The sequence below is a fragment of the Tachyglossus aculeatus genome, chromosome X4, assembly GCF_015852505.1.
Source record: "Tachyglossus aculeatus isolate mTacAcu1 chromosome X4, mTacAcu1.pri, whole genome shotgun sequence".
NCBI classification, from domain to species: Eukaryota; Metazoa; Chordata; class Mammalia; order Monotremata; family Tachyglossidae; genus Tachyglossus; species Tachyglossus aculeatus.
Window position 1 is genome coordinate 8,305,239 of NC_052098.1, and position 26,452 is coordinate 8,331,690.

General features: G+C 45.0%; 1 protein-coding gene across 1 annotated transcript in view; it reads right to left on the reverse strand.

Annotated features, from left to right (window-relative positions):
- Window positions 1-1,443: 1,443 nt before the first annotated feature.
- PCSK5 (proprotein convertase subtilisin/kexin type 5) overlaps window positions 1,444-26,452 on the reverse strand; it is a 414,129-nt gene continuing 389,120 nt past the window's right edge. Inside the window, exons 42-49 of the mRNA XM_038769509.1 lie at window positions 24,026-24,243; window positions 22,221-22,457; window positions 21,055-21,285; window positions 20,750-20,921; window positions 17,387-17,604; window positions 13,639-13,739; window positions 11,658-11,844; window positions 1,444-2,662 (exon numbers count right to left, since the gene is read on the reverse strand). Of these exons, the coding sequence (XP_038625437.1) occupies window positions 2,244-2,662; window positions 11,658-11,844; window positions 13,639-13,739; window positions 17,387-17,604; window positions 20,750-20,921; window positions 21,055-21,285; window positions 22,221-22,457; window positions 24,026-24,243 (1,783 nt within the window). The 3' untranslated portion in view covers window positions 1,444-2,243. The remainder of the gene's footprint in view (window positions 2,663-11,657; window positions 11,845-13,638; window positions 13,740-17,386; window positions 17,605-20,749; window positions 20,922-21,054; window positions 21,286-22,220; window positions 22,458-24,025; window positions 24,244-26,452) is intronic.

The window sequence follows — 26,452 nt, forward strand, 5'->3', positions numbered from 1 at the left end:
GAACAGAGGTCCCCTTAATGGAGTACAGATGCTGACAGACATATGGAAGCCACCAGGATAGAATCTTATGCCTATAGTAGCCCATGGCTAAAGCTCATTGTGGGCAGCGATAATCTCGCTTTATTGCTGTATTGTACTTTTCCAAGAGCTTAGTACAGTGCTCTGCACATAGTAAGCACTCAATAAATATGATTGAATGAATAAACTCCATTTTCTAGATGGTAAACTCCTTGGGGGAAGGGAATGTGTCTACCAACTCTATTATATTGAACTCTTCCAAGTGCTTACTAACAATGCTCTGCACACTGTAAGTGCTCAATAAATATTATTGATATATTTTTCTGTCTCTCAGAAGTGAAAGTTTCATCATTATGGGCAGAAAGATTGGAGAAAAGAGGGGACAATTAATAAGCTTTAAGTGAAAGGTTATTTATTCTTTGGCTAAGGAATAAAGTCCATTTTTTGTCCCTCAGAAGTGGACGTTTCATCATTACGAGAATGTGAATTACCTGGTCCATGGGAATTCATAGGAAAAAGGAGTACAGTAGTGGAAGAGTGACAAGAATATGTTGTAAAAGAGAAGCGGTATGGTCTAGTCGAAAGACCACACACCCACAAGTCAGAGGACCTGAGTTCTAATCCTGGCTCTGCCACTTTCCTGTTGTATCACTTTGGACAAGTCACTTAACTTCTCTGTGCCTCAGTTTCCTCATCTGTAAAATGGGAATTCAATAACTCTTCCCCCTTCCCTTTAAACTGTGAGCCCCCTGTGGGTCAGGGATTGGATCTGATTTTGATTGTATTGTATCTACCCCAGTGCTTAGTAGAGTGCTTGGCACATAGTAAGCACTTAACAACCACCACATCTTTGATGATGATGATGATGATGATTCAAAGCAAGAGTAGAGAGTGCAAACAGATGGGTAGCATGGATCTCTCCCCCCTTATACTGTGAGCTCCATATGGGACAGAGACTGTGTTTGATATGATTGCATTGTATCTACCCTAGCGCTTAGTACAGTGCTTGGCACATGGTAAGCGCTTAATAAATACCTGTTATTATTATTATAGAAAAAGAGAAAAAAGGTAAGCAGGAAAAGACAAAAGCTGAAGGAAAAACTATTTAATTTGGGTGGGGAGAGGAGGCTATAACACCCTGATGTTAACCTGTACTAAAGATCCATGTTCTAGAGAACATTCTGCTACTTTCCTTGACCCTGCATAAGCATTAAATAAATATAATTGATTGTAGTTGTTAGAGCCAAAAGTTTCTAGTGCTACACACATCCCATCAGCTATCACACATTGATGTTCAGGCAGGAACTGATGTTCTCTGCCCACTACAGTATACCAATAGTCAACTGGGCATCATCATCATCATCATCATCATCAATCGTATTTATTGAGTGCTTACTGTGTGTAGAGCACTGTACTAAGCGCTTGGGAAGTACAAGTTGGCAACATATAGAGACAGTCCCTACCCAACAGTGGGCTCACAGTCTAAAAGACTGCATCTGGATTAAGGGTGCTGGTAGCTTGGAGCTGGGCAGGACTGTGAACATTCAGGGCCGGACCTGAGAGTGGGACAAGGGAAGGGAAAGAGGAGAGGTCTGAGGAGCCTTTTTTAAAAAATTTCCTCTGTGTTGTTCTCCGAGCTGACTTGAAGAAAAAATGATATAGTTGAAATAAAGGGGCTTCTGTGAGTTCATACTGGACCACCAGGATTTTCTAGTCTGGCCCGGTCTTGGAAACAACTGGAAATGTGGGGCTTGGGCCAGTTGCTCCACTGCGACAGCATTAATCCAGCCCTGGTGGTGGTAGTGATGGTATGTGGAGGGAAGGGAGGGGAGGGGGCTTCTTTCCCAATCCTGTCGATTTAAAGATGGGACCAAAGGGAGTTCAAAGCAAAGAGACCCTTAAAAGAAAAATTGATTCAAAAGTTGCCCTGAAGCAGGTCCCAGAAACCACCCACAAGTCATATATACAGTGTGGAAATGGTGCACAAGAAGCTGTTTTATCACACGCAATAGCTTGGAGACAACTTATCGGTTTTCCCTCGGGGCTTCCTGCCCTGGAGAATACACCACTCAATCTCTTCCTTTTGGAAGAGACTCAATGAATGTTGATCTGTATCTGAGCTGAGTGATCTTAGGCAGATACCTACAAGTGCCGGACTGCATTCAATGTTAAAAAGATGAAAAAGAAAAAACCCACAGGGGAAAAATATATCCCTCTGCCCCAGTTCATTTGAAGGAGTAGCTCTCATCATCGTATTCCAACTCATCTTCGTCATCATCATCCAGAAGTCCATACTTGAATTTGCGGTAGAGCGTGCCATCCTGGCCCATGTAGACAATGTCATCATCCTCCTCCTCATCTAGATAGTCCGGGTCTTTATACTCTATCACCTGATCCTCCTGGAAGCTGGTGCTTTCATGGAGGTTGTTCTTGGAGGAGGAGGAGGAGTAGGTCTTGTTGTGGTCTAACAGTTTCTCGTACCTGGTCTTGTTACCTGATTGGGCTTTGGCTTGTGACCGCCTCCAGACATATCCCATGGCTCCTAGAAGGAGGACCAGCATGATGGAAGAAATGATGAACAGAGTCGTCTTCTTGGAATTCTCTGATTTGGGCACAACGGGGCCCATTCTGAGTAAACATTCATCTGCAGGAAGACAAACCCCAAAGAAAGAGAGATAATATTTCAGGGATGAGGTGTTGGAGTGACTGGGGACCCTTCCCCCATCCAAGTTGATTTTCAATCGTAGGGTTATCATGTCCCTCTCCTAAGCCTCATACACTGTACACCCTCTTGTGAGAACCCAGTTGCAATGACGCTGATGACAGATTTGCCAGGACAAAGGATATTCTGGTATCCCCAAAGAGCTCCGCAATTCCTGGTGCTATTTAGCTCAAATCCCAGTTTCAATCAGTGGTATTTATTGATCTGCACTTAGTACAGTGCTTGCCACAAAGTTGTCCACTTTTGAGGTTTCAATCTACTAAACTGTAAGCTCGTTGTGGGCAAGAAATGTGTCCGTTATATTGTTATATTGTACTCTCCCTAGCGCTTAGTACAGTGCTCTGCACACAGTAAGCATTCAATAAATATGATTGACTGGTTGATTGATAAGTGCTCAATAAACACCATTGAATACCTGTCAATATCAACCCCCTTCACCTGCGCTTTTGACCCCCATCCCTTCACACCTTACAAAAACATTTGCCCTCTCCCTTCTTCCTTCCCTAACCACCATCTTTAACTGTTCATTTTCCAACAGTTTCTTCCCCACTGCTTTCAAACATGGTCATGTGTTCCCTATCCCAACAAAAAACACCCCAAAACAAACCCCCCACGGCTCCCTCCAGATATCACCCCATCTCCTCCTACCATTCTCCAAATTTCTCAAGTGAGTTGTCTACACCTACACTTTCCCTCCTTCAATTCTTGCCTTGACTCCCACCAATCTAGCTTTTGCCCCCTTCATCCCATGGGAACTCCCCTCTCAAAGGTCACCAGTGACCTTCTTCTTGCCAAATCCAATGGCCTCTACTCCTCCCTAATCTGTGGGGTGTACCAGATCCTATTAATTTAAGAATCATTCAATCAATCAATGGGATTTACTGAGCATTTACTGTGTGCAGAGCACTGTATTAGTGTTTAAGAGAGTACAATAGACTTAATAGACATGATCCCTGCCCTTGAGGAGTTTCTAATCTATCAGAGGAGATAGACACTAAAATAAATTACAAGTAGGGGGAAGTTTACAGAGTTTAAAGATATATACTTAAGTCTGTCCTTCTAAATAATAATAATAATAATGATACTTGTTAAGTGCTTAGTATGTACTAAGCACTGTTCTAAGCACTGGGATAGATACAAGTTAGTCAGTCAGATTGAACACAGTCCCTGTCCCACATACGGCTCACACTCTTAATCCCCATTTTACAGATGAGGTAACTGAGGCCCAGAGAAGTGAAGTGACTTGTCCAAGGTCACACAACAGACATGTGGCAGGGCTGGGATTAGAACCCATGACCCCAGGTCCGTGCTCTATCCACTAAGCCACACTGCTTCTCATGACACTAACCTGCCCTTAAAGAAACAAAAACAAGGTCATTAGAAAGTATTGAAAATGAGTGTGTCCTCCCTCTGACCTGGAACTCCCTTCCCCTTCATATCTGACAAACCTCCACTCTCCCCACCTTCAAAGCCTTACTGAAATCACATTTCCTTCAAGAGGCCTAACCTAAGCCAACGTTTCCACTACCTGCCCTCTCCTCTGCGTCACCTATGCGCTTGGACCTGTACTGCTTAAGTACTTGATATTCACCCCACTCCCATCCCCACAGCACTTATGTCCATATCTTTATACTCTTCCACTTCCCCTAGCTGTAATTTATTCTAACATCTGTCCCTCCCTCTAGACTGTAAGCTCCTTGTGAGCAGGGAACGCATCTACCAACTCTGTGGTAGTGCTTAGTACAGTGCTCTGCACACAGTAAGTGTTCAATAAATAATATTGATTGATTGATTATCTGCATGGGGAAAATGTAACTTTAGGTTATAAAATGTCAAAGAACACGCAGGGGTATTTTACAGCCCCCGCCAAAATCTAGGAGGCGGTCCTAGAAACTTTGCCACCATTCAACAGGGATAAGACTGAAAAGCAGCACTGGAAGCAGCATGGTCGAGTAGGACAGAGCACGGGTCTGGGAGTAAGGAGGACCTGGGTTCTAATCCAGGCTCCCCCATTTGCCTGCTCTGTACCTCAGTTACCTCATCTATAAAATGGGAATTAAGACTGTGAGCCCCATGTGATTACCTTGCATCTCCTCCAGCGCTTAGAACAGTGCTTGGCACATAGTAAGCACTTAACAAATACCATAAAAAAAGATTTAGAAAATGCATCCTCATGAGTGTCTCCTGATTGACCCACAATTTGTCTGATTGAGAGCTCTGTGCTGCAATCCCCTGTTCCAATCTGACTGGTCCTCCCCCTCCCATCCCCTTACTGTAGGGGTTCCTCAAGGGTCAGTTCTTGTTCTCTATCTACACTCCTTCTGTTCTCTATCTACACTCACTCCCTTGGTGAACTCATTCACTCCCACAGCTTCAACTATCATCTCTACACTGATGACACCCAAATCTACATCTCTGCTCCTGCTCTCTCTCCCTCCCTCCAGGCTCGCATCTCCTCCTGCCTTCAGGACATCTCCATCTGGATGTCTGCCCGCCATCTAAAACTCAACATGTCCAAGACTGAACTCCTTGTCTTCCCTCCCAAACCCTGCCCTCTCCCTGACTTTCCCATCACTGTAGACGGCACTACCATCTTTCCTGTCTCACAAGCCTGCAACCTTGGTGTCATTCTCTACTCCGCTCTCTCGTTCACCCCACACATCCAATCCGTCAACAATACCTGCCGGTCTCACCTCCGCAACATCATCAAGATCCTCCCTTTCCTCTCCATCCAAACCGCTACCTTTCTGGTTCAATCTCTTATCCTATCCCGACTGGATTACTGCATCAGCCGCCTCTCTGATCTTCCATCCTCCTGCCTCTCCCCACTTCAGTCTATACATCAATCTGCTGCCTGGATTATCTTTGTGCAGAAACACTCTGGGCATGTTACTCCCCTCCTCAAAAATCTCCAGTGGCTACCAGTCAACCTACGCATCAGGCAAAGACTCCTCACTCTCGGCTTCAAGGTTCTCCATCACCTCGCCCCCTCCTACCTCACCTCCCTTCTCTCCTTCTACAGCCCACACCCTCTGCTCCTCTGCCGCTAACCTCCTCACTGTACCTGGTTCTCACCTGTCCCGCCATCGACCCCCATCCCACATCCTTCCCCTGGTCTGGAATGCCCTGCCTCCACACATCTGCCAAGCTAGCTCTCTTCCTCCCTTCAAAGCCCTACTGAGAGCTCACCTCGTCCAGGATGCCTTCCCAGACTGAGCCCCCTTTTTCCTCTCCTACTCCCCATCTCCCCGCCCTACCTGTTTCCCCTCCCCACAGCACCTGCATATATATTTGTACAGATTTATTACTCTATTTTACTTGTACATATTTACTATTTATTTTGTTAATGATGTGCATATAGCTTTAATTCTATTTGTTCTGACGATTTTGACACCTGTCTACATGTTTTGTTTTGTTGTTTGTCTCCCCCTTCTAGACTGTGAGCCTGTTGTTGGGTAGGGACTGTCTCTATATTTGGCCGACTTGTACTTCCCAAGCGCTTAGTACAGTGCTCTGCACACAGTAAGCGCTCAATAAATACGATTGAATGAATGAATGGTCCCTAGGGAATTGCCCTGAGGGAAAGTGAGGACAAAAATGACTGGCGAAGGGGAAGAGTTAGAGATGAGTAGGGAAGGTGGAAACGCAGTCAATCAGAAAGACATTGTTCCAGTACAGGGTGGGAGGTAGGACTAGGATTATTTAACTTCAAAGCATTAATTTGATTTCCAAGAGGAACTCTCCACCTACATTAGGGAGTGACAAACCGGCATTTCAAGCCGCAAACATGTAAGTACAATAAGGTGAGGTCTTTGTGTGCGGGAAGTGGTAATGTCACACCTATTTATCTTTGTAAAAAGGCGTCTTTGAATACAAAGGACATACCTCTTTCTTTCTCCGAGTTTGCTTCATGCAGATTTGGACTCTGAAATAAAATTACTTACAGGATAATTCCTTCCCCCAAATTAGCCCTGTCCTGTACTGACACAGTCTATACCCTGTAGGATAAATCGCTTAACATTTTACTGAGAGTCTTGGCTTAGTGGAAAGAGCATGGGCCTGGAGTCAGAGGCAAACTACTTCACTTCTCTGTGCCTCGGTTACCTCATCTGTAAAATGGGGATTAAGATTGTGAACCCCACGTGGGACAACCTGATTATCTTGTATCTACCCCAGCGCTTAGAACAGTGCTCAGCACATAGTAAGCGCTTAACAAGTACCATAATAATTATCATTATTATATAACCGTAATGATTGAAGCATCATCATCATCAAAAAGCATATCCTTCTCTGGAGATATTTAAAAACAGTAAAGGCCACCAGCTAGGTGGGAGGATTTAAAGGCAGCCTTGAATTGAGCAGAAGGATGGTTGAGAAGACCTTGGAGGAATCTTCCAGTGGTGGGATTCTAGTCTACTAAATCTTACTGGTGTCCAGTCTGCTAGTTAGGACTAGTTCTATCTTCGTAGAATCACACGTAGCTGCCAGGCTTTTGTTCTCTGCCAAATCACACTGCATCTTAATAAAGAACAAGTAGCCAATCATAATGCATTATGGGCTCATTCATTCATTCATTCAATCGTATTTATTGAGCACTTACTGTGTGCAGAGCACTGTACTAAGCGCTTGGGAAGTACAAGTTGGTGACATATAGAGACGGTCCCTACCCAACAGTGGGTTCACAGTCTAGAAGGGGGAGACAGACAACAAAACAAAACTTATTAACAAAATAAAATAAATAGAATAAATATGTACGAGTAAAATAGAGTAATAAATATGTACAAACATATATACATATATACATATATGCAGGTGCTGTGAGGAGGGGAAGGAGGTAAGGCTGGAAGGATGGGGGGGATAAGGGGGAGAGGAAGGAGGGGGCTCATTCTGGGAAGACCTCCTGGAGGAGGTGAGCTCTCAGTAGGGCTTTGAAGGGAGGAAGAGAGCCAGTTTGGTGGATGTGCAGAGGGAAGGCATTCCAGGCCAGGGGGAGGACGTGGGTCAGAGGTTGACGGCGGGACAGGCGAGAATGAGGCACAGTGAGGAGGTTAGTGGCAGAGGAGTGGAGGGTGTGGGCTGGGCTATAGAAGGAAAGAAGGAAGGTGAGGTAGGAGGGTGCGAGGTGATGGAGAGCTTTGAAGCTGAGAGTGAGGAGTTTTTGCCTGATGCGTAGGTTGACTGGTAGCCACTGGAGATTTTTGAGGAGGGGAATAACACGCCCAGAGTGTTTCTGCACAAAGATGATCCGGGCAGCGGCGTGAAGTTTAGATTGAAGTGGGGAGAGACAGGAGGATGGGAGATCAGAGAGGAGGCTGATGCAGTAATCCAGTAGGGATAGGATAAGAGATTGAACCAGCAGGGTAGCAGTTTGGATGGAGAGGAAAAGGCGGATCTTGGCGATGTTGCGGAGGTGAGACCGGCAGGTTTTGGTGACGGATGTGAGGGGTGAACGAGAGAGCAGAGTCAAGGATAACACCAAGGTTGCGGGCTTGTGAGACTGGAAGGATGGTAGTGCCGTCAACAGTGATGGGAAAGTCAGGGAGAGGGCAGGGTTGGGGAGGGAAGATAAGGAGTTCAGTCTTGGACTCTCAATAAGTAGTTCCGGGAGAATGTCCGGGAGGCTAACAGGCTAATTGTTTAGTGGAAAGAGCATGGGCTTAGGAGTCAGAGGTCATGGGTTCTAATCCCGGCTCCGCCACTTATCAGCTATGTGACCTTGGGTAAGTCACTTAACTTCTCTGTGCCTCAGTTACCTCATCTGTAAAATGGGGATGAAGACTGTGAGCCCTGCATGGGACAACCTGATCACCTTGTATCTACCCCAGTGCTTAGAACAGTGCTTGGCACATAGTAAGCACTTAACAAATACCAACATCATTATTATTATTAGTTGGAACACACTCATTTTCATTCCTTTCTAGAGACTTTGTCTTAGTTTTATTAGAAGCAGTTTAGTGTCAAGCGAAGCAGCGTGGCTTAGTGGATAGAGCACGGGCCTGGGAGTCAGATGGTCATGGGTTCTAATTCTGGCTCTGCCACATGTATGCTGTGTGACCTTGGGCAAGTCACTTCACTTCTCTGGGCCTCAGTTACCTCATCTGTAAAATGGGGATTAAGCATGTGAGCCCTATGTGGGACAGGGACTGTGTTCAACCTGACTGACCAACTTGTATCTACCCCAGTGCTTAGAACAGTGCTTGGTATATACTAAGCACTTAACAAGTATCATTATTATTATTATTATTATCATTTAGAAGGAATGGCACAATGAAGACATTGTGGGCAGGGAGCGTGCCCACAATCTCTGCTGTATTGTACTCTGTCAAGCACTTAATGCCATACTGCACAAAGTGCTCCATAAATACCAATGATTGATTTTTATTCTTGGATTGCACCCAGTTAACATATAGATAGCTAGGCCTAAAAGATGACTGCATATACGGGGGATGGAAAATGAGTAAGCAACTGGCAGAGCTGGAGTTAGAACCCAGGTCCTCTGACTCTCAGGCCCATGCTCTTTCTATGCTCTAGGCTAAGCTGCTTCTAATTATTCATTCATTCATTCAATCGTATTTATTGAGCGCTTACTGTGTGCAGAGCACTGTACTAAGCGCTTGGGAAATACAAGTCGGCAACACATGCAACACACAATTTGCTCCTCTAGCGCAGGTTTACTCACTGTGCCCCAAACCCATCTATCTCACTGTTGACCCCTTGCCCACATCCTAACTCTGTTCTGGAACTCCTTCCCCTTACACATATGTCAGACCACCACTCTTCCCACCTTCAAAACCTTATTAAGGTCATATCTCTTCCAAGAGGCCTTCCCCGATTAAGCCCTTTTTTACCCAGGTTCCGCTCCCTTCTGCATCATCTATGCACTTTGGTCTCTGACCTTTGGGCATTTTATACATGATATATTTGATATATGCCTCACCCTCAGCCCCAGAGCACTTATGCACATATCTATAAATTGTATATTATAAATTATTTATATTAATGCCTGTCTCCTCCTCTGGACTGTGAGTTTGTTGTGGGCAGGGAACATGCCTACCAACGCTGATGTATTATACACAGCCAAGTGCTCAGACCAGTGCTCTGCACACTGGAAGCACTCAATAAATACCATTGATGATGATCCTCTAGACTGTGAGCTCACTGTGGGCAGGGATTGTTACTGTTTATTGTTGTATTGTACTTTCCCAAGTGCTTAGTTCACTGCTCTGCACACAGTAAGCACTTAATAAATACGATTGAATGATTAGGGTTATAGTGGAAAATCAGGGAGGTAAGATATGAATGGACAATCGTTGGAAATTTTTGAGGAGTGGGGAGATGTGAAAATGGGCGTCCTTTTAGAAAAATGATCCAGGCAGCCGTGTGAAGTTAGGACCGGAGATGGGAGAGACAGGAGGCAGGGTGGTCAGGGAGGAGGCTGATGCAATAGTCAGGTGGCATATGATAAGTGCTTGGATCAGCATAATAGCAGGTTGGATGGCTTCCCATTTTTAACTGTCCGAAACAGAGCTCCTTAGCTGCTCACCCAAACCCCATCCTCTCCCGGACTTTCCCGTCACTGTAGACGGCACCACCACCCTTCCCATCTCACAAGCCTGTAACCTTGCCATTATCCTTGACTCTGCTCTCTCATTCAACCCACATATCCAATCCGTTACTAAATCGTGTCAATCTCACCTTCAAAACATTGCTAAAATCATCCCTTTCCTCTCCATCCAAACCACTACCACGTTAATACAATCACTCATCCTAACCCGTGTAGATTACTGCACCAGCCTCCTTTCTGACCTCCCAACCTTCTGCCTCTCCCCACTCCAATCCTTACTTCACTCTGCTGCCCAGATTATCTTTCTACAGAAACGTTCAGGACATGTTCCCCCCCCTCCTCAAAAATCTCCAGTTGTTGCTTATCCACCTCCATATCAAACAAAAACTTCTCACCATTGGCTTTAAAAGCACTCCATCACCCTGCCCCCTCCTACCTCACTTCACTTCTCTCTTTCTACAACCCAGCTCACCCATTTCACGCCTCTAGTGCTAACCTTCTCACTGTGCCTCAGTCTTGCCTGTCTTGCCACCAACCCCTGGTTCATGTCCTACCTCTGGCCTGGAACACCCTCCCTCCTCAAATCTGCCAGACAATTACTCTCCCCCCCTTTAAAGCCTTATTGAGGGCAAATCTTCTCCAACAGGCCTTCCCAGACTAAGCTCCACTTTTCCTCATCTCCCACTCCTTTCTACGTCACCCTGACTTGCTCCCTTTGCTCTTCCCCCCGAGCCCCAGCCCACATTGATGTATTCATTCATTCAATCATATTTATTGAGCATTTACCGTGTGCAGAGCACTGTACTAAGCGCTTAGGAAGTACAAGTCGGCAACATATAGAGACAGTCCTCACCCAACAACGGGCTTGATGTCTATCTCCCCACCTCTAGAATGTGAGCCCATTTTGGGCAGAGATTGTCTGTCTTTATTGCTGCATTGTACTTTCCCAAGCACTTAGTACAGTGCCCGGCACACAGTAAGAGCTCAATAAATATGACTGAATTGAATGAATGAATGAGTGAATTGACCCAGGTTTAAAGCACAGAGTGTCATTTTTACTCAGCAAATTTCACTCTATGGTAAGACATTCTGTAATGCGCCTTCAAAGCACCAGGAAGTAAACAATTGATACCCACTTCACCTGTCAGAAAGGAAAAATCCATTTGTCCTTCATTATCCCCTGTGGGTAAAGCCCTGTCCCCTCCTTCCAGGGGGATAATGAGCAAGTGCTCACAAGGGAACAAAGAAATTGATCTGGGAGAGGTCTTTGATCTACTTGGTCCTCAGAGGGATCCTCTGATGATGCATGACCTCTGTGATCCCTCTCAATCCTGCTGTTGCCCCCAGCCTTACCCACGAATTCCAAGCAGTCGCAGCACTCCAGGGCATCCACAGGGCTGGAACCATTACAGCAGGGCAGGCAGCGGCCCTCGTCTCCAAGGAGCATCATGTTAGCAGGACACACGGTGCAGTTTTGGGGTCCAGGACCCTTGCACTCTATGCAGCTCTCATCACACTTTGCACACTCCAATTTTTCCTTCTGGAAATGAGAAACACATTGCTAAGTTTGTTTTGGTGCATGGTTCCAGTCTCCTTGGCATTGCTTTGAGGCCCTTGGTACTACTACTACTACTACTACTACTACTACTACTACTACTACTACTACTACTACTAGTAATAATAGCAATAATTGTAGTATTTATTAAGCACTTATGTGCCAAGTACTCGTACTAAGCACTAGGAAAGATACAGGATAATCAGGTTGGACACAGTCCCTGTCCCACATGGGGCTCACAGTCTAAAGGGGAAGGAGAGAGATATTTAATGCTCATTTTACAAATGAGGAAACAGAGGCACAGAGGAGTGAAGTAACTTGCCCAAAGTCACACAGCAAGTGGCTGAGCTGGGATTTGAATCCAGGTCCTCTAAATTCTAGGCCCACACTCTTTCCCCCTAGGTCACGCTGAACCATCCCCAGTGCCTTTCTGGCCCTAAGTTTTCCTTAAAGACAGATTTCCGGAAGGGGTCTATCCCTCATCCCTGCTCCTCCCACCCTGCTGCCCACGGCAGGGAGGAACTGCTAGGTCTGATCTTCGTTGACTGGACCAGCCCACACACTTGGCTCCTCTAATGCTAACCTTCTCACTGTACCTTGATCTTGTCTATCTCGCTGCTGACCCCTCACCCACATCCTGCCTCTGGCCTGGAATGCCCTCCCTCTTCATATCCGACAGACAATTACTCTCCCTCCCACCCCGTTCAAAGCCTTACTAAGCCCCCTTTTTCTTTTCTTCCACTCCCTTCTGTATTGCCCTGACTTGCTCCCTTTATTCATCCCCCCACCCTCAGTCCCACAATACTTATGTACATATCTGTAATTTATTTATATTAATGTCTGTCTCCCCTTCTAGACTGCAAGCTCATCGTGGGCAGGGAATGTATCTGTTATATTGTACTCTCCCAAGCACTTAGTACAGTGCTCTGCACACAGTAAGTGTTCAATGAATACGATTTACTGACTCCTTCTCCTTCATTTAGAGTCATTTGTCAGTCACTTCTAGCCAAATCACTGGGTTTCTTCAGTAATATATCCTCTCCATGCTGGCCCTGTACCCGCCCCTGGGGTCTCCATCAACTCCTGTCTGTGCTAGCCCGTGGTCTGGGGCTGCAACCACACCAGAGGAGTCCAAGCCCTGGCTGGGCATGGTGAGAGGGGTGGAGTAGGAGAGGATCGGGTGACTGAGTGAGACTGGTTCAGGGTTGCCAGTTGACAAGAATGATCTGTTCCAATGAGAGTAGAGAACAGTTACAAAGCCTGACCACCCTATGTCTTCTCTGTGCTGCTTTTGATCTGTCAGTAAGAAAGTTTGAAAGTCAGTCATTTTTAGTCATGCACAAAAATCATTCTCACCAGTTGGCAACCCCAACTAGGAAGGGAATGTTCCTTGTCTTAGGTGCTCTATTTAACCCAAACATGGTTTTCTCTCATCTGTAAATATGCACTGTCAATGATAATTGTGAATCATAATGCTGCTGCTAGAAATCAAGGGTATGGCTCTCTCATTATTTTAACCTGACTGGGCCTGAAGACTTGAATTATTCCTCCTTTTCATGTTCCTTATTTGGTATCTTTAAAAATCCTTTTCTCTCATATTCATGTCACCAAAGAGCCACCTGACCCAAAAGCCACAGAAGTTATCCAGCTTCAGTAAAAGTTAAAGAGAGGGGCTTTGTGGGTTTTTACTTCTGGCCGTGCAGGCCCTGATTTAAATATAGTTTGTCCCATACAGCTCCGAGTTCAGGAAGATTCCCATCACCCGGGAACATATAATACCTCTCCCACACTGTATTCTCCCGTAAGGCAGTCCGAGTTGCATATTCCATCCATGAAATTGTAGCTCCACACGCAGGATAAACATTTCAATGGGCCCTTTCCTAAAAAGGAAAAATACAGTTTTCATGTGCTTTGGTCTGTATTGGTCTGTCTTTTTTCCAATGGTGGTTCTCAGTATCTTTTGATTTTTTTCACCATCTTCCGCTTGACTGGAGTCACCAAGGGTTCCAGCCTCACCTCACTGCTTCCAGGATGGGATTAGTCGAGGGCTAAGTGCCAGGATGTCAAAACACAGGGCCGGGTGGAAACATGTCCTCTAGACTTCCTAAGGCTGCTACTGGAATCTTGGCTTCCAAGTAGCTACTCCCACGAGGGGGATTGAAATACTCATATTCAAGTGCCCAGTGCTCACATTTGGGAAAACTCCAGCACTAGAGAGATTCTCTTTCAGAAAAAATAGACTCTATTTTTAGGCAAGGTAGGGAGAGTACATAGATGGTGGAATCAGTACAATGCTCTGCACATAGTAAGTGTTTGATAAATACCTTTGATTCATTAACTGATTTTGAATTCTAGGACTTTTCAACCAAACAGAAGCTAAGTGCTATTTCAGTTCCTTTCTCTGTTTTTACTTTTTGCAAAAACACCATTTAGTGATAAATTCATTTGCAAATTAGGATTTTGTTGTTTGGGGGTTTGCTAAGGGGCCTGATGTAATGAACACTGCAGTCTAAATGTAATAAAATTTTACAAATATACTGCTTTTCTAGGCTGTTGGTGTCCAAAGTATCTTGTTTCTACCCCAGCTCTTAGTACAGTGCTTGGCACACAGTAAGCACTTAACAAGTACTTAAAAAAATCTGTTCTGTACTGTTCTGTTCTTGGATCAACTCCGTAGGAGAATAAGATCAGAAAGTGACCCATAGCAGGAAGACTTTCCAAAGACTCCCTGACTGTTTTAACCAGGGTCTCAGGTTATCCCCTAAGGCCTTTGTATTTACAGGATTGGATTGGGCTGGGCTGCAGGTTCAGATGGCAAACATCTGAAGCTTTGCTAAGAGCTTGATTTAACACCAGCAATAAGTATTTTTTCAGAGAGGAGGGAAATGCCAGATGATCCTGCTGACTAATCAAGCTTGGCAGAACTAGTTTTAAAAGTAGTGACGGGTCAAAAGTCTCTCATCTCCCTGCTTACTTGCCTGTCCTTTTCAGCAAAATCTTAGGCTGGTCTGCTCTAAGTGCTGGAGAAGATGCAAGATAATCAGATCAAATACTGATCTTGTACCACATGGGGCTCAGTCTTCAGAGAGAAGGAAAACAGGTATCTTTATACCAGTTTTAAAGATGAAGAAACAGGCTCAGAGAAGTTAAATGACTTGCCCAGGATCACACAGCATACAAGTGGCAGAGCCAAGAGTAGAAGCTGGATCTACTGACTCCCAATCCTATGCTCTTTCCACTAAGTCACATTCCCTCCCATCTGGAGCCATTCAACTGGAAGCTGATAAGCAGGAATCAATCACAAAATGGCAGTAGTCCAAAGTGGAAGAAACCACTTGAGCTGTTAACATGACTTTCACTAATAACAACTGATCCAAGCAAGTATCCTATCCTGGCTTGACAACTGCAGCAGCCTCCTTGCTGATCCCCCGGCCTCCTGTTTCTCTCCACTTCAGTCCATATTTCACTCTGTCGCCTGGATCATTTTTCGAAAAAAGCTTACAGTCCATGTTTCTCCGCTCCTCAGGAACCTACAGTGGTTACCCATCCATCTCCACATCAAAGAGAAACTCCTTACCACTGACTAAAATGCTCCATCAGTTCTCCCCCTCCTATCTTACCTTGTTGAATCCAACTACAACCCAGCCCATAGGCTTTGCTCCTCTAATGCCAACCTACTCACCATATCTCGATCTTATTTACCTCGCTGCCAACCCCTCACCCTCGTCTTCTCTATGGTCTGGAACTCCCTCCCCCTTCATATCCGCTAAACCACCACTCTCCCCACCTTCAAAACCTTCTTAAAATAATACCTTCTCCAAGAGGCTTTCTCTGATTAAGCCCTCATTTCCCCCACTCACTCCCTTTCCCTTCTGTGTTGCCCTTGAACTTGGATTTGTACCTTTTAGTCACTCCACCCTCAGTCCCATAGCACTTACGTACATATCAATACTTTATTTTCATATCTGTCTTGCCCTCTAGACTTGTAAGTTCTTCTCTAGACAATAAGCTCCTTGTGGGCAGGGAGCATATCTACCAACTCTGTAATACTGTACTCTCTCAAGCACTTAGTACACTATGCCGCACACAGTAATAATAAGAATTATGATATCTGTTATGTGCTTAGTATGTGTCAAGCACTGTTCTAAGCCCTGGGGGAGTTCATCAGGTTGGGCACAGTCCCTGTCCCACATGGGGCCCGCAATCTAAGCAAGTGGGAGAATAGTTATGGAATCCCTATTTTACAATTGAGGAAACTGAGGCACAGAGAAGTTAAATGATTTGCCCAAGCATGCAATTGACAGAGCCAGGATTAGAACCCAGGTCCTCTGACTCCCAGGCCCATGCTCTTTCCACTAGGCCATGCTGCTTCTCTGTGGCACTAAACTTCTCTGTGCCTCAGTTTCCTCATCTGCAAAATGGGGGTTAAGACTGTGAGCCCCATATTGGACTGTGTCCAACCTGATTAGCTTGTATCTACCCCAGCGCTTAGTATGGTGCCTGGCACATAGTTAGTGCTTAACAAATACCATTTAAAAAAGAAGAGCTGAGCAGTATGGAGAGTCTAGAAATGTACAAAGAGGGAAACTCTACATTGATTAAATCTTTCCATTTTATCACTATAATATTTATTATCATTATGATACCTTGTAAGCATTTACTCTGTGCTAAACACTAGGGTAGATATAAGATAATCAGGTTGGACATAATACCTGGCCCACCTGGGGTTTACAGACTAAGAGGGAGGGAGAGCAGATGTCTTTTACAGATGAAGAAACTGAGGGTCAGAGAGGTTTCATGACTTGTCCAAGGTCAACAGGAGGACAATGGCAGCACTGGGATGAGAACCCAGGTCTGCTGTCTTCTGAGCCCAGTCCTCTTTCCACTGGGCCCCTAGTAGTAGCATAGCCTAGTGGATAGAGCACGGAGTCAGGAGAGCTGGGTTCTAATTTTGGCTCTGCCACTTGCCTGCTGTGGGACCTTGGACATGTTACTTCACTTCTCTGTGCCTCAGTTTTTTCATCTATAAAATGAGGATGAAATACCTGTTCTCCTTCCCCCTTAATAATAATTACTATGACATTTGTTAAGCTCTTACTATGTGCCAAGCACTGTTTTAAGTACAGGGGGAGATACAAGTTCATCAGGTTGGACCCAGTCCATGTCCCTCATGGGGCTCACAGTCTTAATCCCCATTTTACAGATGAGGTAACTGAGGCCCAGAGAAGTAAAGTGACTGGCCCAAGGTCACACAGCAGACAAGTGGAGGAGATGAGTTTAAAACCCAGGTCCTTCTGACTCCCAGGCCCTTAGACTGTGAGCCCCGAGTTGGGCAGGGGCTGTGTCCAATCTGATTATCCTGTATCTACCCCTGCACTTGGCATACAGTAAGGGCTTAACAAATACTTCAATTATGAAGTCATTTTCTTTGTTTAAAATGTTTTCAGTGGCTGATGGGTGGAGGCTCTCACTGAGTTCCTAAAGCACCACTAAGAAAGAGAAAGGAAGGGTATGTAAACCCTCTCACCACTGCACTCCTTGCAGGTTGGGTGACATCTCTCACAGGTGTGTATGTTCAGGTCCTTGTAGTAATTCTCAGGGCAGTCACGGGAACACTTTCCTTTGGAGCGCAACAGGAAGAAATGCGAATCGCAAGCCAGACAGTCTGTGGACTGAGGCCCCACACAAGTCTTACAGCTCTTGTTGCATTTCTCACAATTTCTGCTGGAGTTGTTGGCAAAATACCTGAAATCAAGGAGGAAATGAAGGTTTTTAAAGGATCTCTCCTGCTAATAGAAGCAATCGTGGCTCAGTGGAAAGAGCCCGGGCTTGGGAGTCAGAGGTCGTGGGTTCTATACCCAGCTCCACTCCTTGTCAGCTGTGTGACTTTAGGCAAGTCACTTCATTTCTCTGTGCCTCAGTTACCTCATCTGTAAAATGGGGATTAAGACGGTGAGCCCCATGTGGGACACTGATCACCTTGTATCCTCCCCAGCGCTTAGAACAGTGCTTTGCACATAGTAACCACTTAATAAATGCCATCATTATTATTATTAATTCGTTTTCTTTGCAAATACTGGGGGGTGAGGAAGGGGGGGGTCATGTCCTGTTTTGACTCTTTTTTTTTTATCTTGGCCCAGTTGCAGCTCTACCACGTGGAACTTTCTTCCTATATAGAATCAGTCCAGGTAAACTGCTCTATCCCCCTCTTGGACTCAGTCTGAACACTTGGTCTTTGCCCATTGCTTAGAGGAGATCCTGGACACGGGTCAGAGAAATGAGATGAATCCAATGGGAGCCGGGGCTGGGGGGGGACCTCAGTTGTGTTTCTAACATCTTCCCCATCAAACGTCTTTTCAGTTTGAACAAAATATTGACTCAAACTAGTTTTTTAGTGTAGATGAATTCCCTCAGGCTAGGTATTTGTAGAAAATAATAATTACAGTATTTATTAAGTTTTTTCTAGGTGTCAAACTAGAAATTTAGAGGGGTGATGAGAAGACAGGAGGAAATGAGCTAAAACAGATCATTTCTTCCATGAAATGACTGCTGAATAAATGGATTTAGGTGACATTTATCTTCCAATGGATGCACTATTAAATGCCAGGCTATACTTTGAGCTGGAAGCTAGTATTTTTATATGTTATTATATTTTGATGCATTATATATTTATGCATATATACATAAATATATATTTACATAAATATATAAATTTATATATATTTACGTAAATATAGAATGCATCAAAATATAATAACATATAAAAATATTATATATATATATATATATAATTTAGGTACCAGTTTAGGTTTTCTAATGGAGAATAAATTAAGCTTGTTGTGGACAGGGAACATGTATACCAACTCTGTTTTACTGTACTCTCCCAGGTGCTTAGTACAGTGCTCTGCATGCAGTAAGTGCTCAGTAAATAAGATTGATTGGTTGACTTTGAAAATCCTTATGACTATAAAGGACCTGAGGGGTTATCTAGTCTCCTCTCCTGCCTCTGGACAAGGCTGCAAGATCATGATTCAGGTTTCTTTTCAGTTTGAGCAAAATATTGACTCAAACTAGTTTTTTAGTGTAAGCTGAATTCCCTTGGGCTAGGTGAGAATTTGTAGAAAACAATAATTATGGCATTTAATAAGTTTTTTCTAGGTGCCAAGCAATGTGCTAAGTGCTGGGGTAGATACCAGATTAGGCACAGGGCCCACAATCTAAGAGGGAAGAAGAGCAGGTCTCTTATCCCCATTTTAGGGATGAGGAAACTGAGGCACAGAGTCATTTCTCTGAAGAACAATCCACCAAGTTCAAACCAAAGATCAGAGTCTTTGAAAGAGGGAAAGCATTTGTGACTATAGTGGGGGGAAGGGCTGAGAGGGACAAGCAGTGGGATAGGAAAGGCCATTACTGAAGTGAAGTTTTACATGATGCTATCCCCCTAGAGAGAAAGGCTAATGGGATGCAAAGGGAGAACAGGGAAAGCTGTTCAGTAAGGAATCAATCAATCAAAGGTATTTATTGAGTGCTTACTGTCTGCAGAGCCCTGTACTAAGCATTTGGGAAAGTACAATATAACAGAGTTGGTAGACATGTTCCTTGCCCACAAGGAAGCAAGGAAAAACTAGGGGAGAACTTTACTGCTCTTCGTTTAATTCGTTCAATTGTGTTTATTGAGTGCTTACTGTGTGGAAAGCACTGTACTAAGCACTTGGGAAAGTACACTATAACAATAAACAGATACATTCCCTGTCCACAATGAGCTCCAGTGGACTAGATTAAAAGAAGAAGCCCACTGCAGAAAGAGCATGTATTTTTAAATCTTTGTCATGGGGATGTCTAGAGCAGTTGGAGGTTATCATGGAATCAGCTTCACCTGCTCAGGCTCTTGAGATAAATCTTACACAGATACAGAAACAACACATGCAATGCTAGTCTAGGAAAATGAGAATGGCAGAGTAATAATTCTGAATATTTAGTTTGATAAAAGTTAGCTAAGTGCTTACTTAATACAGTGCTCTGCACACAGTAAGTGCTTAATAGATACAACTGAATGAATTAATAAAAAGCAGGGAGCATAAATCTGCCTTCCTACAACAAAGCTGATTAAATAGATTTATTACTCTATTTTACTTGTACATATTTACTATTCTATTTATTTTGTTAATGACGTGCATTTAGCTTTAATTCTATTTGTTCTGATGACTTGACACCTGTCCACATGTTTTGTTTTGTTGTCTGTCTCCCCCTTTTAGACTGTGAGCCCATTGTTGGGTAGGGACCATCTCTATATGTTGCCAACTTGTACTTCCCAAGCACTTAGTACAGTGCTCTGCACACCATAAGCGCTCAATAAATACGACTGAATGAATGTACCCCCACCTTGACATACCACCCACCCAAAAATACATGCTAACTGACTTGTGCTCCTTAGCCTGCGAGTCCTTTGGCACAAAAGACTGCCTTTCAGCAGTTTTTAAAGGGCTTAAAATATTTTATGGAAGGGAATGGAAGTTCAGGCACATGGAGTTGTGAAAGCAAAGGTGTCATCCTCTGGAATGCAGAGATGATCCGTGGGTGGTGGTATGCCCCTTTCCCCTAATTTTTCCCATATGATCTCACAGACCCGAATTCACATGCCTGTCAAACTATGGGGAAATTGAGCTTGATTATGATTAGGGATTTTACTGTTGAGTTCCATTCTGCCTTCTGCCTAAGGGGAGGGTAGTCTGCCTTTAGTTTGTGGAGGAACCTGAACCAGAGAAGCCAGTGTCACAAGCCCTGGGGCTAGTTGTCCTGATTCCTATATCCACTGTGTGCCTTTCCTCTTTCAGTTCTACAGAACACCCTGTTGATGGAAACTTCTTTGTGACATGGCCTTGGGCTTTACCCTTCCCTGCAGATCTGCAGACATTGATTTCCCAGTTGGAACGAGTCCGGCCGGCAGGAGAGGCACTTGGTGCTATACGGTCCATCACACGTTTCACAAGTGCTGTGGCAGGCAGAACAGCGGTGTTCTTCTATATAATAGCCGGCAGGGCAGTCTTTCACACAGGTTGTATCTGTGAACGGATGAAGAGTCTTTGCTGTCAATTCTAGTCTCCGAGAGGAAAAAAAAATCCTTCCCGTGTGGAAATATTGGGCCCTTCAGGGGTGGCAGGGGGAGGGGGGAGCAGGAGGGATGAATGTGCTCACTGAGAAGACACCAGTCTCCTGGGCAGCTCAGGCACTGATCCTCAGCTGGGCCCATGCAGCGAAAGCATTTCCTGTGACAAGGCCTACAGGTCTCTGTCGCTGTATCTCGGTACTCAGAACGGGAACAGTCCTTGTGCGTGAGACAGATGCCCTGACTGTTCATCCCCAGGCCTTGTTTACAGGAGCTGCAGGCCGAAGCCGAGGAGCAGGTGTGACAGGTCTTGTGGCAATCTGCAGAGGGAACCAAAAGTAAAAGCGTAAACCTTTCACGCTCCCATCTAAAGTGGGAGGGAGAGAATCCGGACTCTGCCCCCATCCTCTACTGGAGCTCCCTGCCTGGATCAGGGCTGGGCAGGCTGGGGGAGAGGGGTGGAGCACACACCTGTAGCTCTTGCACTTCCAACAGTCCATTCCATTCCAGGGCCTTCAGCATGACGTTGGAATCAGGTTTCCCCGCATCCCTCTCCCAGTGGGATTCTGACAATGTTAAGTGGGGGCCACTAGGCATGAAGGTGTCACTCTGTGTTATCTTTTATCTTCTTTGGAAGCACCGTGTGTGTGTTTGGGGGGGGGGGGGGGGTGTTGCATGCTTAGTGACCCATCAAGTCGAATAAACTATCCTCATTTCACGTTTGCAAGTGACATCTCCATTAAAATCCCTGGGTTGCCACGCACTTATGTACATATCTGTAATTTATTTATTTGTATTGATGCCTGTCTCCCCTCCTCTAGACTGTAAGCTCATTGTGGGCAGGGAATGTGTCTGTTTATTGTTGTACTGTACTTTTCTAAGTGCTTAGTACAGTGCTCTGCACACAATAAATGCTCAATAAATGTGGTTGAATGAATAAATGAATGAATGAGGGTCAGGAGGATCTAAGGTAGTGGACACGTCCATTCCTGCAAAAGAGGGTCATGACATCAAGGTTACCCTTTATTCTGCACTCTCCAGGGTCCTGTGTTAAATTGCCTGTCTCATGTAACACGTGATGGTTTCAAGCGGTTTTTCCGAGTTTTCATTTTTGTGAGGATCTCTGTGATCTTCATCAGGCCCAGCACAGGCCCCTCGTGGGTGTTCTGTGAGTGATAACCTACACCATCTCTCCCTACATTCCCAGGACCTCACCACCACTAGGCAGCTGACCATAGAGTCCCAGTGCTTTTACCTTTACAATCTCCAGTTCTTTCTTCGAAGTAAGTCCCTACTGGGCACCTACTTAAACACTGCCCATTGTACAAGACAGAGGAATCTGAGCTGCAGCGGTTACAGTCTTCGGCTTCTGGCCCACTGCATTCCAGGCAGTCCTCGTGGCAGGAGAAGCAGTTGTGGGAGTCAGAGTAGAAGCCAGAGGGGCACTTTTCATGACATCCATCATTGTACAGGAAGAAATTGGGCAAGCATTCTGAGAGGAGAAGGATACCCACTGCACGTTATCCAATCAATTAATCGATCATATTAACTGAACACTTACTGCGTGTAGAGCATTGTACTAAATGGCTAGGAGAGTACAATATAATATAGTAGACAGGATTTCTGCCCTCCAGGAGCTTATGAGCTAGTAGTCTAATTCCCAGGGTAACAACTTCCTTTCATTCGACTTGAATTTGCCCTGCCTGAAGAGATAATGATAATAATAATAATAATTTTTATGGTATTTGTTAAGCACTTATTCTGTGCCAGGCACTGTACTAAGCACTGGGGTAGATGCAATATAGTCAGGTTGGACAGGGACTGTGCCCAGTCTCACAGGGGCTTACAGTCTTAACCCCCATTTTAAAGATGAGGTAACTGAGGTCCAGAGAAGTTAAGTGACTTGCCCAAGGTCACACAGCAGACAAGTGGCAGAGCCGAGATTAGAACTCAGGTCCTTCTGACTCCCAGGCCCATGCTCTGCCCACTAGGCCATGCTGCTTATTATCAATTAATATTGATAATAATGATAATTGTGGTATTTGTGGGACATGGACTATGTCCAACCTGATTATCTTGTATCTACCCCAGCACTTAGTACGGTGCCTGGCCCATAGTGAGTGCTCAACAAATACCATTTAAAACAAAAACAAACAAAAAAACCAACTCTATTGTAAAGTACTTTCCCAAGTGCTCTGCACTCAGTAAGCACTCAATAAATAACATTGATTATTATTACTGAACTTTTCCAGATATTTCTTTTCCAGTGTTTGTCCTCTCCATCCTGCCCCCTACTAGTCTATGAGCCACCCTCTGGTCAGGAACCATGTCTGAATCAATATCTTCTCACCTTTCTCCAGCACTTAGTTCAGTGCCTTGGACAAATGAAGCATTCAACAAATACCAGAAATAAATGAATAAGCAAATATCTGCACCCGCCATTCCAGACCGATGGTACTCTATCCTTTTCTCAAGGCAAACTGGGGAAGGTAAACCCACCACCTTACAACCCATTCCAGAGCTTCCCAGTCCCTTCCTGTCAGGAAATTCTTCCTCATATCTAAGCAGGATGAGGGACAGATTTTCCTTCAGAATGAGTGGTAAAGGAAAATCAAAGTGAAGCCTTTCTCCATTCTAGCCTCACTGGCTCGCCTTTCTTGGGACCCAGAGAGATGGAACCAGGAAGTCAACACCTTTGCTTTTTCCCACTCTGGGATTGCAGGTGAAGTTCTGCTTGAGTAAGTTTGATATGGTCAGGCAGGACTGCCCTGGGAATTCCTACTGTAGCTCTCCTTAAACCCCTTGGGTCGGCCCAGGCTGGGGAATAGCAGACTCTTGGGAATGCCACAAAAATAGACAGTGGTTTCCAGCATTTCAGTTCAGGCCTGGGATATCTGGAAACTTTGGTGACTCCCTTTCTCTCCCTCCACCCAATCTCAATAGGGCACTGACTTAATTCTACTGAACTACAGTGAGATGGGAGAACATTTTCAAGGAACCCAGGAAAAAGCCTGGCACCTTTCCACAGGTAGATCAGCTTAATCAAGTCCCCTAAAGTACCTTTGCATGTTTCTTCATGAATGCAATCTTCACACTTCTCCGGGCAACGCTTACAGACACCCTCCACGGCGACATGCCTCTCAGAACAGGAGACCTTGCACTTTCCCTGCTCTAGAAGGAGTTGATGGTCGCATGACTGGCAGCTGGTGGCATTTCCTTCACATGTCTTGCACATTGGGTCACACTTTGTGCAGTTGCCAGTTTTGGCAAAATTGCCCCTATGGAGTCAAGAGAATCAAGTGAGCCTGACTATAGATCTTGTGCCACCTGGTGGTAGAGATAATTATGGTTATGAATGGGAACAACGCGCCCTACAAAGAAATCAGGATGAAACGGACAGAACAGAAAAGAACTTCAAAATAGTGGGCAATTCTGGCCTTTTTAGGTAACCCCCAAACCTCACTTCCCAATTCCCCAGCAGCCTAGAAGGATCAGGGATAATCTCTACCTTTGGAGTCAGAAGTGCTTAACAGCACTGGTGGTGGCGGTGATAGTAGTAGTAGTTCACTCCCTTGGTGAACTCATTCATTCCCATGGCTTCAACTATCATCTCTACGCTGATGACACCCAAATCTACATCTCTGCCCCTGCTCTCTCTCCCTCCCTTCAGGCTCGGGTCTCCTCCTGCCTTCAGGACATCTCCATCTGGATGTCTGCCCACCATCTAAAACTCAATATGTCCAAGACTGAACTCCTTATCTTCCCTCCCAAACCCTGCCCTCTCCCTGACTTTCCCATCACTGTAGACAGCAATACCATCCTTCCCGTCTCACAAGCCCGCAACCTTGGTGTCATCCTCGACTCCACTCTCTCGTTCACCCCTCACATCCGTTTCGTCACCAAAACCTGCCGGTCTCACCTCCACAACATCGCCAAGATCCGCCCTTTCCTCTCCATCCAAACCGCTACCTTGCCAGTTCAATCTCTCATCCTATCCTGACTGGATTACTGCATCAGCCTCCTCTCTGATCTCCCATCTTCCTGTTTCTCCCCACTTCAGTCTATACTTCACACTGCTGCCTGGATCATCTTTGTGCAGAAACGCTCTGGGCATGTTACTCCCCTCCTCAAAAATCTCCAGTGGCTACCAGTCAACCTATGCATCAAGCAAAAACTCCTCACACTCGGCTTCAAGGCTCTCCATCACCTCGCCCCCTCCTACCTCACCTCCTTTCTCTCCTCTACAGCCCAGCCCACACCCTCTGCTCCTCTGCCGCTAACCTCCTCACTATGCCTTGTTCTCCCTGTCCTGCCATCAACCCCCGGCCCATGTCCTCCCCCTGGCCTGGAATGCCCTCCCTCCGCACATCCGCCAAGCTAGCTCTCTTCCTCCCTTCAAAGCCCTTCTGAGGGCTCACCTCCTCCAGGAGGCCTTCCCAGACTGAGCCCCCTTTTTCCTCTCCCCCCTCCATCCCCCTGCCCTACCTCCTTCCCCTCCCCACAGCACCTGTATATATATTTGTACAGATTTATTACTTTATTTTACTTGTACTTATTTACTATTCTATTTATTTTGTTAATGATGTGCATCTAGCTCTACTTCTATTTATTCTGATGACTTGACATCTGCCCACATGTTTTGTTTTGTTGTCTGTCTCCCCCTTCTAGACTGTGAGCCCGCTGTTGGGTAGGGACCATCTCTATATGTTGCCAACTTGTACTTCCCAAGCACTCAGTACAGTGCTTTGCACACAGTAAGTGCTCAATTAATACGATTGAATGAATGAATGAAGGAATAGTAGCAGCAGCAGCAGTGATACCATTACATCGGATTAAAATAAAATTGCAAGTGGCAATGATAATGACAGAAGTTCCTTGCACATCCCAAGATGTCCATTTCCAAAACAAGCATCTCCTTTAAATTCACCTAAATCCCCTGGCAGAGAGAGTGGGCTTGCTGAGACAGCGAGGCTTTAGATACGTTGCAGAGGAAGGGTGTATAGGCAAAATCATAGACTAATAACAAAGCTGGGGCAGCCCCCTGCTTCTAGATAGAGTAATGACTAAACTATCCAAGAAAGATGATTATCCATTGGTTTCTTAAAGATCTCCAGGGATAGAGACTCTACAGCCTTACTTTGTAATCCATCAGTGATTTTTCACCGCTTTAGTCAGTTGAAAGCTTTCCTGGTTCTATTTAAGTTAATTTTCTTTTATTTCTCATTTTGAATACCTCAGCTTTCTCTTCTCTGATTCACTACTCTCATTCCTTTCGTCTCTTCTCAATGGAATCTATTTTTTCATCTTTTAAATCATTTTTGCCAGTAATCTGGGTCTTCTACCTTTCTTAACATTTTCTATGATTTCTCTTTTTCTTTTCGAACTGTGGTGGATATAACACCTAGGACTTTAATAAAATTCTAACCAGTGCATAGTATAGCCAAAGGGGCAATTCCTAACTCTTGCATGTCATACTCCTGTTTATTC